The sequence below is a fragment of the Protomyctophum bolini genome (assembly GCF_963924005.1).
Source record: "Protomyctophum bolini genome assembly, chromosome: 7".
NCBI classification, from domain to species: domain Eukaryota; kingdom Metazoa; phylum Chordata; class Actinopteri; order Myctophiformes; family Myctophidae; genus Protomyctophum; species Protomyctophum bolini.
In genome coordinates this window covers 43305409-43323054 of record NC_137868.1, presented here as the reverse complement: position 1 = coordinate 43323054, position 17646 = coordinate 43305409, and the positions used below count along the sequence as shown (strand labels likewise).

The 17646-nt window shown below is 44.4% G+C and overlaps 2 protein-coding genes across 3 annotated transcripts; one reads left to right on the top strand and one right to left on the bottom strand.

Annotated features, from left to right (window-relative positions):
- The first annotated feature begins 1342 nt into the window (after nucleotides 1-1342).
- cdc42ep5 (CDC42 effector protein (Rho GTPase binding) 5) lies at nucleotides 1343-5994 on the top strand. Of its 2 annotated transcripts, XM_080767783.1 has the most exons (3): nucleotides 1343-1485; nucleotides 2107-2185; nucleotides 3902-5994. In XM_080767783.1, the coding sequence occupies exon 3, from the start codon at nucleotides 3904-3906 to the stop codon at nucleotides 4909-4911; it is 1008 nt and encodes a 335-aa protein (XP_080623909.1). In that variant the 5' UTR covers nucleotides 1343-1485; nucleotides 2107-2185; nucleotides 3902-3903; the 3' UTR covers nucleotides 4912-5994. The 2 variants fall into 2 exon arrangements, with proteins under 2 accessions (XP_080623909.1, XP_080623908.1); XM_080767782.1 differs by lacking the exon at nucleotides 2107-2185.
- A 746-nt stretch (nucleotides 5995-6740) lies between these two features.
- grwd1 (glutamate-rich WD repeat containing 1) lies at nucleotides 6741-16674 on the bottom strand. Its single transcript, XM_080769251.1, has 7 exons — nucleotides 16350-16674; nucleotides 14360-14477; nucleotides 13777-13948; nucleotides 13115-13325; nucleotides 10947-11092; nucleotides 9260-9451; nucleotides 6741-7608 (listed from the first exon to the last, which is right to left on the bottom strand). The coding sequence occupies exons 1-7, from the start codon at nucleotides 16609-16611 to the stop codon at nucleotides 7300-7302; spliced, it is 1410 nt and encodes a 469-aa protein (XP_080625377.1). The 5' UTR covers nucleotides 16612-16674; the 3' UTR covers nucleotides 6741-7299.
- Between the last annotated feature and the right edge of the window lie 972 nt (nucleotides 16675-17646).

The following is a 17646-nucleotide window of genomic DNA, read 5'->3' as shown; positions in this document are numbered from 1 at the left end:
CCCGGACTGAGGACTTCTTCAAAGTCCCCCTCCTTTTTTTTCCTCCAATTATTGACAGTGAAGTGTTAATTAGACCCCTGCAGTGACACCAAAATTTGTGCTGTTGTCACTGAGTGGTTTTGGTAAACTTCACTTCACTCACAGTGTTCCAGAAAAAAATAAAGCATAATTGCAGTCCATTTCTTGTCAAACCCCAAGTAATTAGGCCTATGTGAGATTCTCAGAATTGGCATGGTTTTCTGCTATAACATTAAGCTTCAACCATGGACTGAAATATATATATAGCTTTGGTGAAGTGTCTCTTCAATATATATCCACCCTCAGTTAAAATTCCATAGGCCTCTCATTTATCCATAACGACATCTGTGAACGACGATCTGTGATTACTAGGCACAGGATATGGGAAAGTACAATAATCCTCTGGGCCCATCTTTCCCAGTGGTATTCAACACTTTACAGGAAAACGTTGTGTTTGAGTAGTAGGTTAGCTAGACAATATATATTCACTGTTTTGAGATAGTGCTATAAATAAACTCAAGTGAGCATGCAAGTGTTGTCAAAGTTATATACACTAATAATTTGAGACAATAATGGTAAGGCTATGTTTTGAGAAAACTGCTTATCCTGTTTTATATGACTTTTAAATCTAGATCAATTAATCAGTTAATTAAACTAGTCTTTATACTAAAACACATTTAATTCATGAGCTGCAAATAAGTACTTTCACTGCTTTACATTATTGTAATATATAAAATAATTAACACAAACATTACACAAGAAATAAATATATTACAAAATATAAATTAAATAATGCAGTTACCGGTATGTTGGTACAAAATGTATTACATAATATAAATAGCATAATGCATGTTGATACATGTGCAAGAAAGAATACACTGACTAAAGGCTTGGAAATAATTAAAGAACATGATGAGAGTCAAAGAAGGACAATCAAAAACAGTAAATGTGTTAACAACACAATAATATAGTTATGTGTGTTGCAGTTATGTATGTTGGTACAAATAAAATAATCCAAGGGAGGGCTCATGATCATTTTATAGGCCTGAGAATTCCAAACAGTTCAGAACTTTCTTACTCACTCCCTATTAAATGTCGGCGTCACTTCCTCAGCCTTTAAGTTATATACTGCGTCGCACAGCGGTGTCGCGTGGCCGACAATAGCCGATCTACAAGCTCACGACGCGTCGCGGACGCAACGCGTCGTGAGCGTGTAGATCGGCTATTCTCGGCGCAAGATACCGCCCCGCCGCGAAGTATAATCCGGCTTCAGCCTTTTTTGCCCATCCCTTAGGAAAAAAAGAAACGAAAATTCACCCAGAGAGTGAAACGACGTTGAGGAAAAAGAGCGAGCAGAGAGAGAAAAGCCGAGTCTGAGGAAAGAGAAAGAAAGACACTCCAAAAAGACAGATGAAAATTGGGATATCGAAGAAGAAGGCTGCCAAATACCAGAGTACACACTTCAAAGTAAGTTTTCCCAAAACTTTCAGTGTTTATTTTTTCTCTTTTTAGGGGGGTAAACAGTCACACACACAGTAACTTGATATTTCCACCGATTATTCCTATGAGTCTCTCATGCTTTAAGTGTTACAGTAGTAGTGCTCCGTGGTTCGCATCCAAGTTGTACAATATATTATCATGTATGTCTTTCCTTTGGGTATTTGATTGAGAAATGGAATTGGGAGGGAGGGAGCGGGGAAAGAAGGGGGTGGGCGTGGGGGGGCAGGATAAGGGGGTAAGCACTAAGCAATGAGCCCCCCTCCCAAAATACACGCACACAACTGTGACAGAGACACAAGTAGTCAAGTACACTACACAGTACAGTACAGTAGTACAGAGTCAGAGTATGGACACATTCTGACAACACAATTTGACTGGTAAATATTTTTTGTTAAACTTTTTTGTTTTAGGTTATGTCATATAGACGTATATCATTTACACTATGGTGTGCTTTCTATTTCTTACCTTGACACTAAAAGGCTGTATGTTTAGTTGATGTTGATCACACATGATGCTATACCTAATGTGACAACACAGATGGTACACACTAACTGCATTACCTAATACGGGCTCTAATATTACCACCAGGTGATAGTCTTTTGAAGCGAAAAGGCCTCGTCTCCTGTTTTCTCCCTTATAGACCCTCGGGGTAACAATCCAGAGAGAAGTATGTGCTTGCGTTGCATGCGCGTGTCTCACGTACAAGTCCCAGCATGGTTTTCACAGCAGTATCAGATCCACAAAGCTCTCTGGTTTCTCACACACACACTCTTGCACAACATACTTGATGTTTCCATGCTGGCCTGTCACTGCATTGCAGCCAGGCCAGTTAACATATGGCTGTCAATTTGTCCAGCTCTGCTGCAACAGTTTCACACAACACACTCTTCTGAAACACAGCCACTCATTATTTCAGTAGTTAATGTACATTTCGGAGTGACGTACAATAAGCTAACAGTACTATATATAGTAGATAATTTCCTGTGTAGCTCAGTGGGTAACGAACACGAATACTGCAGTGTCTAGGGTTAAGGGTTTCATTCCCCCCCCCCCCCCCCCAAGCTCAAGAGACGTGCATTTGTGGTCTTTGGACTACCGTGATGTCACATTACATGGCATTAATATATTTAGCTTCCCAGAGGAACTTAACATCATTGGAATCCTAGAGAAAGGAGTGTGTGTGGTTCGGAGCCATATGGCATCTGTGATTCTATAAAGATCATGGAGGAAGACGTGCAGTACAGATGTAATGGTTTTGCGTTCTTTCTACTGTCTGTAGCCTATATCTGTGATCCAATTTTGTTATTTCAGGTGTGCAAATTCAGGACAATGTCTACTGTAGAGAGACCCTAGTCTGACTCTGAACTTTCAGATTGCACTTTGATCTTGTCGGGGGGGGGGGGGGGGGGGAGAGAGAATTCAGTAAACCTGGCATTGGGCCTGCATGAATACGCTTTGACCTTTTTTAATTATAATGGGAAAACACAGATGTTACAAAATAGCTTCATTCCCTTCTGTCATCGACGTAGGAACTTTATGTTCCAGCCAGAAATGCCCCCCCCCTCCTTTATAATATTCTTCTGCGCGTGCATTTCTTCTATCCCTCTGTATACCCCTTGCCCCCATCAAAAGAAAAGAATGTGTTTTGGATCAATCAATGTGGAAGCAATTATTTCAGGGTCTCTGGTCAAAAGTTCAACACTATTATCAATGCTTGGTAAAGCAAAGGAATGCAGTCTGTGGTGGGTACAGTCTTTTTAGACTGTTGCTAACGGCATGTTTGTGAAGTGTGATGTCAAAGACAGCAAGTATATAACATTTACTATAGCAAGTAGCAACTGGTTTTCTTTCTCGCTCCGAAGAAGATAGACAGACGTAATGCCATGTGACATGCCTTCTAGAGGTTTGGGCCGCTCGCTATGCAGACCTCGCATCTAGAGTCTGGGCCGATGGAGAGTATCACACACACACACACACACACAGCCCTCGCACCTTCGCCCTCCCATAATAGCCATTTTTAATATAGATAGGTGTGATAGGATGGTTGTCCTCTCTACTGCTGTTATCTCAAATAAATATAGACCTCACAATACATCATGTCTACCTTATGGCACAATCGCAACTACGTATTGGGAAAACCGTGGGAGTGCACTCTCTCAGCCAAACATAACAGCAGGAGAATACGTGTTGGAGCAGATAGAGTTCCTTGACATCACATTATATATTGAGCAACAGTCTAAACTGTGTATTGCTGATTTGCATTACATTGCTTCGACAGACTCGTCATCCAATTGAAGTCCATTATTTCAAACACATTCTATCGTACACTATTACAATTTGCTTTGTGACCTTACTCATGATGCCCCTTTTTCTGTTCCTCCAGTCATGCCACTCCACAAGTCGTCCCGGGCTTCTCGCCTGGACCCGACCATGATCTCGGCCCCCCTCGGCGACTTCCGCCACACCATGCACATCGGCAGGGGAGGCGACGCCTTCGGCGACACCTCGTTCCTGTCGAGTCACGGCCCGGCGGGCCCCGACCAGAATGCTCCGGGGAACATGCCGGGCGCCATCGACTCTCAGACGACGACGGCGGTCGACGTCGACGGTCCAAAAGCGGCAGATGACCTTGGAAGCCTGGAAGGCGACGGGATTCAGCACTCGGGGTCCGTGTCTTCCTTCACTTATGACCTGGACTGGGACCTGGGCCCGTCTATGCTCGGAGACATTCTGGGGGTGATGGACGGACTGGGCCTCGACTCTGACTGGACGAGCACCAACGAAGAAGAGGTGTTCACTCCCAACGGCGGTGCCGCCGGCACGCCTGAAACAAATCCGTGCAAGGCGGCGTCCGACGAGGGGTCGACGATGGGCGGCGCGCAGAACGAGCTGAACGGGAATCAGCCGGTGGACGACGACGAGCCGGTCGACGGGGGTAGGACAGCGGAGGAGAACGGGACCAAGCCGAAGGGGCTGCGGCCGAAGGTGAGATTCAGTGACAAGAGAGAGGAGATCATTCGCCAGGCCTCCGAGGAAGAGGAGGGCCAGGGCTTTGACTTCCAGGACGACGACGGCGAGCTGGAGTGCGGCAGTCCGACCGTGCCGGGGGAGGTCAAGCGCGGTACTACTACTCACCCCCCGCCGGTCAGCAGCGTAGGAGGAGGAGGAGGAGTAGGCGACGCGGAGGCGACCAATCACAAAGCGGAAGTGCCACCCAGTCCCGCCTCGTCGTCGCACAGCTCGGAATATGAAGGAGTGACGCCATTGGACAGGAGGAGGGTTGACAGCTGTCACTCAGAGACTGACTCCGACGAGGAGGAGGAGGGGGAAGGGGGGGACGACAGCAGAGGTTACACGTTTGAGGACGAGTTTGACGACGAGATCGGCCTATAGGGGGAATCCGCGTGGCTCTCGTGAAAAGCCGTCTTTTGCTGTCAAAAGTGAATCTTGTATAGTATAGTAGCATTATGTTTCTCGATTCCTAATTTTTCCATGTCATACAAAAGGGAGGTTAGGTTTACGTGGAGAATATTCCCGAACACAAAGCTGGACATGACAATCAAAGGTGTTTTACGGGGACCTGAATCTTCACCTTCAAACGTGCAGACGAAGTTCTTCAACTGGAAAACACATCTTCAAGCTTTACATTTGATAAGAGACGTTATATAAAGTATTGCCTCCTGTCGGTTTAAACAAAGCAGAACAAAAGCATAGCTTTTGTAAGCACTTTTGATTCATTCCAGGCATCTGGAAGCCTCGCTGTAGAACTGATGCTCAGTGGAAAGTTTGATTCAGGCAAATTGAATGATGCTTGTGACATTTTAAAGTCAGAAGCAGGTCTAGTGTTTGTGCTTCATTTTTAGCAGGTTTAAAGTTTATTTCAAAAGAGTTTTTATATATAATGTGCCTTAAAGGGAGCTGTATTATGTACTGTGCTATTATGTTGTCTTAAGTTTCTTTTCATATTGCATGTTTTTATCTTAGTCCAGATTGGAGAATGTTTGTGTCAGTCGACTAGCCTTCCAATTTTGTGACTTTCAAACCAAAAAGTGATATTACATAAAATAAAGATATCCTGTGTATTTTATATTACTGTGAACTAGTCACATTCTAAATCTGTGTGCAGTCTTGAGTCATGATCAGTCTGCCTGCATTTGGTAGACTTACCAAAATGGCCCAACAAAGCTTTTCTCTTTTTGGGGTGGGTAGGTAACACATATGACCACTGACAATCTCAAAGTAATCTGTAAAACTACAATGTTCAATTGTATATCGGGACCAATAGTGCGCTTATTTTTGCACAAGCTTACACATGATGCCTCTTCTTGGACCATTTGAACAGTCGATGTTCATCTCATTCAATTGATCCAGTTGGGAATGCTGGCAAACTGGGAGTATTTCTATGCTGGAGAAATGGTGCCTTTTCCTACATGTTATTTTGTGGGTGGAAAAGAAATCGAATCAATAAAACAACAGAACTGGTAATAGATCTGGTTTACCATGTCTTTATTCTTGTCCCAACAAAAAGCATACCTCACTGGATAGACGTGTCTACGCGGGGAAGCTCCCAACACTGCCCACTTTCAACCTGCCGTTACGATTTTAGGCATGTCAAAACGTAAAATAGGGCGGCGCCGGAGACCCAATAATGGAATCACATGCCTGACGGCAAGGCTCCGGTTCGATTCCTTACGAGCCGTAACATTTGCTGCATGTCACCTGCTGTTACAAAAAAAGCTATCCAATCTACAAACTCAAAGCGTTGCAATTAGGGATGTGCCGATGAGACATTTTGGCCGATATATGTATCTGCACTGCAGGCTTAGGCAAATCAGATTGAACTTAAATCCCTTTACATTTAATACTGTGAGCTTGTAGATCTGTCAAAGCTGTTCCTTTGGGCTTGTTTATCTGTAAAGACAGGCCAATTAATCGGTCTGATTAATCTAAAAACTCAAATCGCCCGATACCGATGTGTTTGCCTGATTAATCTCCCATCACTAGTTGCAATGCTTTGCATTGTGGTGGTCTTGTAGACGGGCCGTTTTCACTATTGGTCTGATACTAATAGCGAGGGCTTAAATTGTTTAGGGAAACATACTAACGGATTTTGAACCAGAATTATTCTACGGCGAGGATGTCGTGGAAATCCGTCACATGAAACACATTTTACATCAGCAAAGTAACGATCCATAAAAAGTACAATCATCTATGGGCCACAGGGGCCTTTGGAATTCTTCCAGGTTTTTAAACCAGCTCTTCAGCCCTACTCAAAGTACGTACCTGTGGGCCGTGGCCATAAAACCAAAGCCATAATGCTGAAAAGCAGGGAAGGTGCACTCCTCCAGGTACAATAAGCTCTTCACACAACCGAATAGTGTTGGAAAAGTGTTTAATTTTAATGTAAAAATACATTACATGTTAGTTGGAGCCAATGCGTTTACTTATCCTGTCCTGTGAAACCAAAACGACAGTAACAACCTTTTGCGTTTTAAGACAATTCATAATTCAATCATTGTTGACTTTCAGATTGAATATTATGAAGATTCTAATGTATAGTATAAGTGTAGACAGCCAGGCAGTGACTGACTAAACATAAGCTCCAATATGATACAACAATATTGTACATATTATCAAGCATGCGCACATCTCTCTCTCTCTCTCACACACACACACACACACTTCAAAACCTTAATTTGCTGGCATGAATTTACAATCACTTTCTCTCTGTCACACTCACTCTCTCTCTCTCTCTCTCTCTCTCACACACACACACACACACTACACCGATATTGTCCTGAACAAGTTGAACCCTGACAGGGCCGTGGATATCATGACCCCCGGTAGCTGTGGATGCCAGTGGATCTCCTTGACCTCCGACTGCCCCTGGTGCAGGAACAGCAGCTGCGGCGGCAGGTTCCTCACGCCCTCCGCCCGGGCGCCCACGTCGCACGACTCCACGGAGAGGTCCCACTGGCTGACGACGTCGTCGGCGCCCGCGGCGGCGAACACGCTGGAGTCCACGGGGTTCCACTCCACCGACGTGATGGGCGCGCTGTGCTGCTTGAAGCTGGCCACGGGACGCCCCGACTAAAAAACACACACACACACACACACACACACACACAACAGACATCTTTATTTAAAGATGGTTTGACTGGCTTCCATGTGGATCTCATACTTGCATAGGGCCAAGTTATGACATCAGTCATCTCTAATTTATCCATGGCACATGACTCCATGTTTGGGCAAGGTTTCAGCCCGAGCCGAGCCACAATGACTTTCATCCATACTCAAATTGATCCAATTACTTATTAAAAAAAATATTAAACATGAAAAAGAAATGTGTGGAATAAGCCTTGTACTAGTCCACACATTTTGCAAATGTACAGAGCAAGTACCTTCGTCACTAAGGTACTTGCACCATTCAAAATAAATGTGGCACTGACTCATACTCCCATAAGTCCAATGGTTTTGCGAGGGTAGCCTGAAAGACAGACTCACTTCTAGACAGCTCGCCTCCCAAGAGACGTGCCGTAAAAACCTAGGTCCACTTTTTGCAGACCATCTGTTCGATTCGACACCATTTTCAGTTAAAATGTGAAAATTACATTTTTGTTGATAGACAAGCTAATGCATTAAACAGGAGGATGAAAAGAGGCTCAATTCACACAGGAATGTTTTACTAACAAATGATTGAAATATTCTAATATACTGTATGTGTTTATATTTCTTATTATCACTGAATGCAGTCCCCCGACCAAATCACTTTCTACGTCATACACAATGGGAACGGAATGGACCAACAGCTTGTACAAAAACAAAACAAAAAAACATTATTGTTAATAGTGAGTGGACATACTCGCACTTGCTACTGCTACTAATTCTATCCTTAGGACCTACATTATGAATTCAACTCAAATAAGCCACAGGGAGTTTCACTCCACTCCAGCTAGGCTCCGAGCTGGGCTTTACACCTAAACTGATCAAGACTGATAAACCGACTGGGACAATATCTTCTCCATCTTTTTCCCGCTGCGTGCAGTGAGAGAGACCATTATCTGGGGACTGGCTTTCTTGAAACTCTGCAACCTTACGCCCTTCACGATTATCATGTTTTCATGGCAAGTGAAGATAGAAACAGGGGACCTGTGTGTTTAAACCACTGAGTAACAGGGACAAGAGAGATAGAGATGATGAGATTAGATCGTGGTGTAGACATTGGGCACCATCTTGCGCCACCCTTATCCCTTATCCCTAAAACGCATTTTGCCAATTAATTACCATTTTGAAAAACATTTTAAAATATTTAAACTAGCCGATCTACATCGAGACATTGTGAGCTTGTAGATCGGCTATTTGAACTATTTTAAAAGCAAATTGGCAAATTAGTTTAGGGTCAAGGGTTGGCACAAGATATAGCCCATTGTGTCAACAACCCAGGGTCAGGAGCAGTATGTTGGAGATGGATGAAATAGTCTCTGCAAACCTTTGTTACAAATATCTGATGCAAGGTGATTCTGCAGGAGTCTAGCCATCTATGAGAGGTGAGGGTCAGTCTGTGTGTGTCTGTATGTGTGTCCGGAGCCAGTCTTGCAAACCACTGGACCGATCACTGTCAAATGTCTTGTGCACACTGCCACAAGGCCAAAGTACCTCCACTAAATTCTGCTTCACATATCGTATGGTGTTATACCCTCTTGACATGTAACTTTACAATGAGAGTCAATGGTCGTTTTACCTGGAACTGCCGAAGGTCCCAGACTTTTAGGACGCCGTCGTCGCCTCCCGACAGTATGAATGGTTCACTCCGGTTCCAGCTGATGACGTTGACGTCTGAGGCATGTGCCTCATTGGCCGAAAGTTGAGAGTTGGGCGGGGCACGGACGTCCCAGACACGGATCGATCGATCCACTGAACAGGATGCAAAGACCTGGGAGCGAAAGGAGAGAGTAGCACAAAACTGTAGCTTTTCACCTAGCAAAAAAAACAAACCCTGTAGCTTTTCACCTAGCCATCCTAAACAAGGAACTGAATCTCATCAATACGTGGATGAACATTCCACATAATCTAGTTTTAGTGCATTTAGTTCCACCTAAACCAACTTCCAACCCATTTCGTCTGACTGGAAAAGTTGACTACAAGCTCTGGGGCGTCTCTCATATATATACCAGTGACTCAGGAAGTAAGTCAACTAGACTACACCAAAGTAGTGATGGACAATGCTCAACATGGTACATGTGTGATCCTTTACCGTCCGCCCCGGGGACTGGGAGGTTTGCAGTGAATCCCTGGCGGAGTCATACCAAAGACTATTAAAAATGGTACGCAGTGCCTCCCTGCATGGCATCCAGCACGGGCGTGATTGGGAGTTGAGTCCTGTGACATAACATCATCATGTTCAAGAGGTGTACTTGCACACCAAGCTGCCTCACACTAAGAAAATAGTGTGTTGTTGGGGACAGAGAAAGGTCTATAATACAGTAGGTTTTCTCATGATTTGTCTCTCTGGAGAAAAAAAAAGGCATTTTTGTATGAAAAGCTTAAGAATGTCGTGTGGCTGGTGATGATCAGGGTCCAATATTTTTGTTCAGTATCCATGGAGCTAAAGAATGATTCAGAAGCTGTGCTCACGTTCACTCTTCCATTGGACTCCAACCTGCTTCCCATATCCTTAAAAAAAAAAAAGGTGTCCACCCACGCAGATACGGGAAGTAAACCAGAGATGGCATGTCTTGCTATTTCCGTCTTGGATTATAGTTAAGAGATATTGGAACTGGGTGGAGCACACCGGGGTTGGTGGGTAAAGGATTTAGAATCTACCAATGGAAGTTGGCAACAGTGCCATCTGATGGCAAGTGCTATTGGTAGAAACTAAGCAACACTAGAAGCATGATCCATTGCTATAATAACCCATTTAGACCTGGGAACGATTCTACAAATGTCTTCTAAATCCTTAGACAGTTTTCTGAAAAACCAATGTTCTCAAACATTTTCATGTCAAGGACCCCCAAGATTATATGTAATTCGCCGCCGAACCCCATCTGAAAATATGTTGTTCCAGGGACCCCCCTCACCCCCAGAAGCGAAGATTTGAGTTAAAAATCAGAACAGTCTGAAGCGAGTGGTGCAACAGCACCCCCCATTGGTACTCTAAACATCAGGACATAGTCACATAGGTTAGGACAAAAGCTGTTCCTTGGAGTGGTTGCACCACTCAAAAACGTTGGCTGTGAAAGAATATATATTCAAAGATTTGCACTACATTTTCAAAAATAGCAGACCGAGTGCCGCGCTATGAGCTTGTAGATCTGCTATTTTTAAATAGCTAAAAGCATAACATATAATCACATAAAACACCAAAAAGGGTTCCCGGCCCAGAATGGGATAAATCAGAGCAGCTGCTTCTTGAGCGTACGACGACGTACCGTGGCTTCTGTAGGCGACCACTGCAGGTCCTCCACAGATTTGCTGTGTGAGCTGAACGGCCGCTGGTCAATCTTCCAGGCGGTGCCCCCCTCCTGGGGCTCCCACACGTGAATGTTCTTCTTGCAGTCGCCGCTGACCAGACGGCCTGTTGTTTAAACACAGCAATGGAGTCAACACATCATCAACCATACTGCCTTTTTAAATCAAACGGAAAAAAAACTGTTTTCCTTGCTTGTGCATGGAGTGTGGAGGAGTGTGCATGGAGTTCACCTAATAAGACTTCCTAGTCCTCTCAGGGCCAGCAATCACAGAGGTGATATTCTTTACCCGTTTGAGAATGTTTGCATTCAGTATTTGCATTCATAGCTTAATCCCCATAAACACGAGATAAGATGACCAATTTATTAATTAAGGGTTTATGATCCGTTATTTAATTTCTATGGGCATGACAAACTAGGACTGGTAATATATATATATTATAATGTGATATGAGACTAAATGTCACCTGGGTGTCACCGTGAGGATATCTGTGATATGGCACAAGTGTCGTCTTTCTTGATTAATCACGTAAATCCGATTTTATCCCAGTAAGACGCTTTCCCAGTTTCCATAGGTTAACAACCCATTTAGACCAGTTACACCTGTACGTTGCTAAACCTTTCAAGCCGGGAATGTGGGGAATGCTGAATGCAAGATTTTTCTGAAAACTTAGGTCAAGGTTTAAGAAAGCGACCCGCATGAGTCTTCCTCAGCGTGTGGTTAAATGGACCAGTCTGGAGTATGCTTGGAGTTCACAAAGTTTGCCTAACAGGGTTCCTTTCATTTAGTTTTTTCTCTGTCTGTATATTTTGCATTAAATGTATCTTACCCCTATAGGTCTACAGATAAATTAATTAAATTAAAGTTTTTAGTCTAACATGGGCCTACCCTCTTCTTTTTTCTCTTTTTCTTTTAATATCTTTGTGTTTTCTTGTGTTTTGAAATAGGTGAAGGGATGTATGTATGTCTGTATGTATGCACAAAAAAAGGGGGAAAAGATGGGTCAAAGTCAGCTAACAACAGTGACATGATGAAACATGTGAGAAACAAATGTGAAAAGAAAATGTATTTGTAACAAGGATTTGTACATGTGATTGACTCAATAGTAAAAGTAAAAAAAAACTAAAAACTGGGTTCCTTACACGTAGGACTTGTTATTGACTTCATGAAAACCGCTTTACCACCTGGACTGGAGTTGGCACCTTTTGAACTTTAACCGAACTCGAGCGCACTCGGGTTGTTTTTGTTCTTTAGAGCAACATGTGTCAGCATGTGTTGAGCTGCATCATGTGTTGAAAAGGTTTAGGGCATTTTGCAATTGTATAGTGAACTGAAATGTACTCTTTACACAGGTTAGAAATATATTAGACATCTTAATGGTCCAGGGGTGCCCAAAAGGTAGATCGTGATCACAAAGGCTGTGCAGGTAGACCACATGGCATGCCCCTAAAAAAAAGGGCCCGTCAGCTCAAACCCACAATGCAATACTTATACTTAAGAAAGAGTGTTGAGCAGACGTCAGTTGCATTATCAAGTTAGTTACATATAAAAAAAAAACCTTACTAATTCCATTTCCTCCCCTCTATTTCCCATCCCAAATGTGCCGCTATACATTTTCAGCAAGGGATATCACTTTTTTTGGTGGGTAGATCTTGTTGAGGTGATCATTTTGAAAGTTGCTCACAAATCAAAAGTGGTGGGCACTTGGGTGCCACGTGATGAGAAGCAATTCCACCATGACGCGCGTGCTAATAGCAATAACGCCAATGCTAGTGAGGCAAGGCGACGCCCATCCTTACACCAGAAAACACCAGCGCCGTATTTTGGGTCGCACAGACGCAGTGCAAGCGAGGCCCTAGCAACCGGAGCGATTCCAAAAATGGAAAACAGCGAGGCGTTCTTATATCAATATTAAATGCCTTAAGACTTGTATACTCGCCAAGAGCGCCTCACGTATAATTGATTTAATAATTGGACGAGCATACTTGTCTAAAGCATGTGTTAAACATGCACGAGCCGCGAACACTTATGATTTTCAAGCGGGTCTTTCTCGTGTTAATCTACTAGATATGCAAGAATGCATGAAAAACATTTCAACTTTCAACGTAGCGCCCCCAAACCCACTTACCGGGTACTTTGGGTGACCAGTCAATCGCATAGCCTTCCGTCATGTGACCAGAGAAACTGAAGAGGGGAGTGGCCTCCTTCTGCTGTTTGATGAAGGCCGCCATGGCGACAGAGCTGTGGACCGCCTGAAGCTGAGGTTGGAGGTCAAATATCTCCACCTGACCCTTGTCCGACCAGACCGCGGCCAAAGACTGGTCCTCACGCTGCGTCACCTGGATACAAAAAGACAGAACGCTTTTATGACGGAATGATCCAGGAATATACGCGTACTTTTTTTTGTTTTGGTACGCTCATTTTCAACAATGAATTGTCATTCATATTAATATTATAGTTGTTGTTGTGGGTATAGTTTGTGTGTGTGTGTGTGTGTGTGTGTGTGTGTGTGTGTGTGTGTGTGTGTGCCAGCAATGGACAGCTTCTGTACAGCTGTACAGTTAACTCCATGCCTGGCACACAGAAACGCCTAAATGAAACGTATACACAAATAATTACATTGCCTTCATCTGTCAAAATGTCTGCTGTGAAAAGGTTCTACGGTTTGGACAGCACTGATCTATACTTGGCATCTACATTAATTAACCTAGACTTCTAGAGCACAACTAAGCAAACGCAGACGACGTGAGGTGTGGATACTGGGGGACGAGGCAGGGCGGGACCACGTACTCGGACTCGGTTGATTCCTCCATAGTGAGGCATCATGGCCAGCTCCATCTGAGGCTTCTTCTCCTCCTCCTCCTCGTCCTCGCTCTCCTCTTCACTGCTCTCCTCGTCGTCGTCCTTTTGCTCCTTTTCCACCTGCGTTCCGTGGAGGTTGCGCATGCGCATGACAAGAAGTCTGAGAGAGAGAGAGAGAGAGAGAGCAGAGCAGAGCAGAGCAGGTACAGCTTAGGACGGTCATAGAAAAGCTCAAGATTAAATAAAACCGCATTCATTAAACGGTATTGATCCCCGAGGTGACATTTGGCCAGTAGCAAGATAGCTACAGCTGCTAAATGGATAAAGTAATGATGACGTATGAAACAGAAATAAAGAAATCTGTTAACCACTGTCTTAAACCCTATACAGAATATCTGGGGTACTAGGTTGACTAGCGACTGCTCCAGTGAAGCTGCAAATACAGCCAACTGTAGTTGGCCATCATCATGGCCAAATCAATGTTGATTGTCAAGTGTTAGTGTTAAGTAATGAAAACAGCCTACGCATGCATTACTTACTATTATTATTACAAATAAGTCTTATATCTTACCGATTACTGAGAGCAGAGTCAGCTTGAGTGCCAGCACAGAGCAGCATTGACAAGGGATACTGTTCCCTGCCATCTCCATTCGCATCTCTCAAGACATCAAAGCTCAAACAGGGAGAACCTATGAGGGATAAACAATCAATTAACAGCATTATGATTTCCTGGTGATACCCATTGGCGCAATACCCACACATTGAACTTTTGTAAAGCGTTAGTCAGTGGTGAGGTGACCACCGAACTACAACATGACGTCACGAGCCGCGGTGAAGAGCAAACCACCACTCCAGCCCTTCTCTGTTTTCACTCACCACCGCTCAATGTTATTTCAGCTCCGGTGGTCACCTCACCACCGGAGGGGTGACCACCGCTCAATGTTATTTCAGCTCCGGTGGTCACCTCACCACCGGAGGGGTGGTCACCTCACCACCGAAAATCCAGACTATGAAGTATGAATGAGCCTTAACTCGGAGAGGGTAAAAATGGCAGTGGTTCTCAACATCGGGTCTTGGGACCCCCAGCTAAAAGGTGGATAGTTAATCTTCACCATTATTACAAGTATTTGCGACCAAAGGTCGAAGTTAACTATGGAATCGTGCATTTCCTGTCCATCAGTGTATCACTCAAAATCAACCATACATGGGAAAGCCCATGGTGCCCAGGTCTTGTGACATCATCAGTGATGAAGATCCCCGATGTCATAGTAAATGCGACCTCCTGATGTCATCAATATTTACGTTCTGAATCTCAACACGTCAACAGGCCTGAAAAGTAAGGCCCGGTCCTACCCGAGCAGGGATCCGCACGTAATTTCCGATTTCCGACGGAGCACTACTCAGACATGCGTTCCGCATGTCGAACATGCGCTGCTCCCGTGCTTGTGGTTAGGTTAGGGTTTGAGGTGGGTTGCCGTTTGTCGGACCAATGACTAGTCTGAACTAAGTACTGCCCCCACCTGGGCCCTCATCAAACCTTGTACAAGACACTGCCCCCGCTGTCAGCCTTAGATCTCCATATATGGAGCTGACCCGTTCTGGCATTCCATATGTTGATCTGACCTCCTCAAACCCTGTACACTCAAGACACGCTCCATATGTGGCCAGTACAGAATTGATTCCATATGTCGATCTGGCTCCCCATGCAAAAGCGCCAGTGCTCGCCCAGCAGTCTGCTGTCACCCAGGCGGATCCAGCACTGGTAAATACTACTAGAGAATGCACAATGTCTATTTTTGATCAGTTCAACTTCAAATAGGCTGGTGCATAATATCAAATTTGTGGCCCTTGAAATAAAAAGAAAGGGCCTTGTGGTATATAACAGTTGAAATACCGGTATGCAAGTAGCCTACTTCAGTAAGAGTGAAAGCCTCAATTAATGTTATTTAAAACAATGTGTAACTCCTACAGTGTACAAATGTAACCAATTGTAACAAATTAGTAATTTGGTTACATTTGTTACAAGCCCATCTGCAGTGTAAGGGCTCCCTCTCTACTCCATTGAGAAATTCAAGCCCTAACCACACGAGAGGGTCGCCATGCAACTCCTTGCAACTATACTCGCAACCATTATTCCCATTAATGGCAGTTGTATTGGTGTGTTTTTTTCTTTTTCTTAGACTGGTAAACAAGTAGTAGGCCTACAGCCTGTGTAGATGAATTGGAACAGTCTCCCAGCCACACTAAGGCAAGGGAATAGGGAAAGTCCCAGTGTTCACCCTCACAACTTTCAAACACAACCTAGTCTACTACAATTTTATAGAGCAGTTTAGAGCAGCATTTGTAGCGAGTCTCTAGTCTAACGCACTGGACCAGGGGCTAAGTTCGATCCTCGGTTATGCTCTAGTTCAGTGGTAACCAAACTGGAGGTTCGCAACCGCGACCCACAAATGGGTCCCGCCGTCCCGGACCACCGTTTGTGAAACATTGTGTACTGTCTTCACAGACAGTATATCCGCTACATATTCTAGCTTCCACCACGCTGCCATGCACTGACTCGCCTGTTTGGCACTCATGGTACATGCGGTAGGCAGACTGGTCCATCTCCAGCTCCTGTCCGGGCCTCAGCGTCTGTACGCCGGGGACGTACACCTTGTCGTCCGGGTCTCTCCCCTCCTTGGTCTCCTGCTCCTCCATCTCGTCTTCTTCTTCTTCTTCTTCTTCATCGCTGCTGCCAGTGTCACCGTCGTCCATGTCGTCCACTTCGTCCATCTCCTCGCCGCCGTGCTCCTCGCTAAACGTGTCTTTCCCGGGCGCAGACATCTTGGATTGGATTTAGAGAGAGAAACAGCTGCCTGCAGCAGTTTGCTGACTTCTGGTGGTGTTGTCGTGTTTCCACGTGGTTTAAAAACGTCATAGTGATCCCATAGCCCTGGCAGAGAATGACGCTGTGATTGGCCAGAATTCACATATCTGTGGTGGTGATTGGCTAGCCTGGTGGGTTGTCTTGGTCTCAATTTGTGTTGTAAGTTCTTGATCCGGTCCAGAGCGGAGACGGAACCGTGTGTGTGAAACTTAGCGGATACAGTAGGCGGGCTCTAGATCGGATCTGCAGATGCCATTGAAACCAGGCTTTCTACTGCGGAGCTTTCTGGCTGTCCTTTGTTGCTAGACAACCAAGAAGCCAATCAATCATCTTCCAGCAGATGAGTAAGGCTGGGACCGAGGCTAGACTGGGACCGAGGCTATTCAGCCTACTGATCTGGGACTTTTTCCTGGCATCGTTGCAAATGAATGAATGGATGAATGAATGAATGAATGAATGAATTAATTAATTAATGAATTAATTAAAACAATCCCCCTCCGGCACTCCCAGAATTTCCAAAAATAAAATAACTACAAAATCACATTATATCTCATCTGACATTTGCACTATTGTACTGTATACTATTAGTATTTATTAACAGTTTGCAGAATTACAGTGCATTTCAAGCATAACTCAATACAAAAACTGTGAGTGGACGACCCAATAAAGCACTACACTTGTTTACAAGAGGGTCCACCTTGTTCAATTCATCATAACATTTAGAGACGTAAAAAAATATACACTTCTATATAGCCAAAGAACAGGAAATCATTCATAAAGGATAAAAAGGGAAAAGAAAACATACAGTGAGGCGAAAAAGGGGTGGGTGGGCCGTGGGAGCTTCAGATTTTACGGGGGCCAGTTTCGAATTGCAGCCGTCCGTCCGTATAGGTGCCCTTTGAGAGCGGTTTTGAAGGAGTCAAGGGACTTGCATGTCTTAATGACTGTTGGTAGGGCGTTCCACATTTTGGTGGCATAGGATAATTATTTCC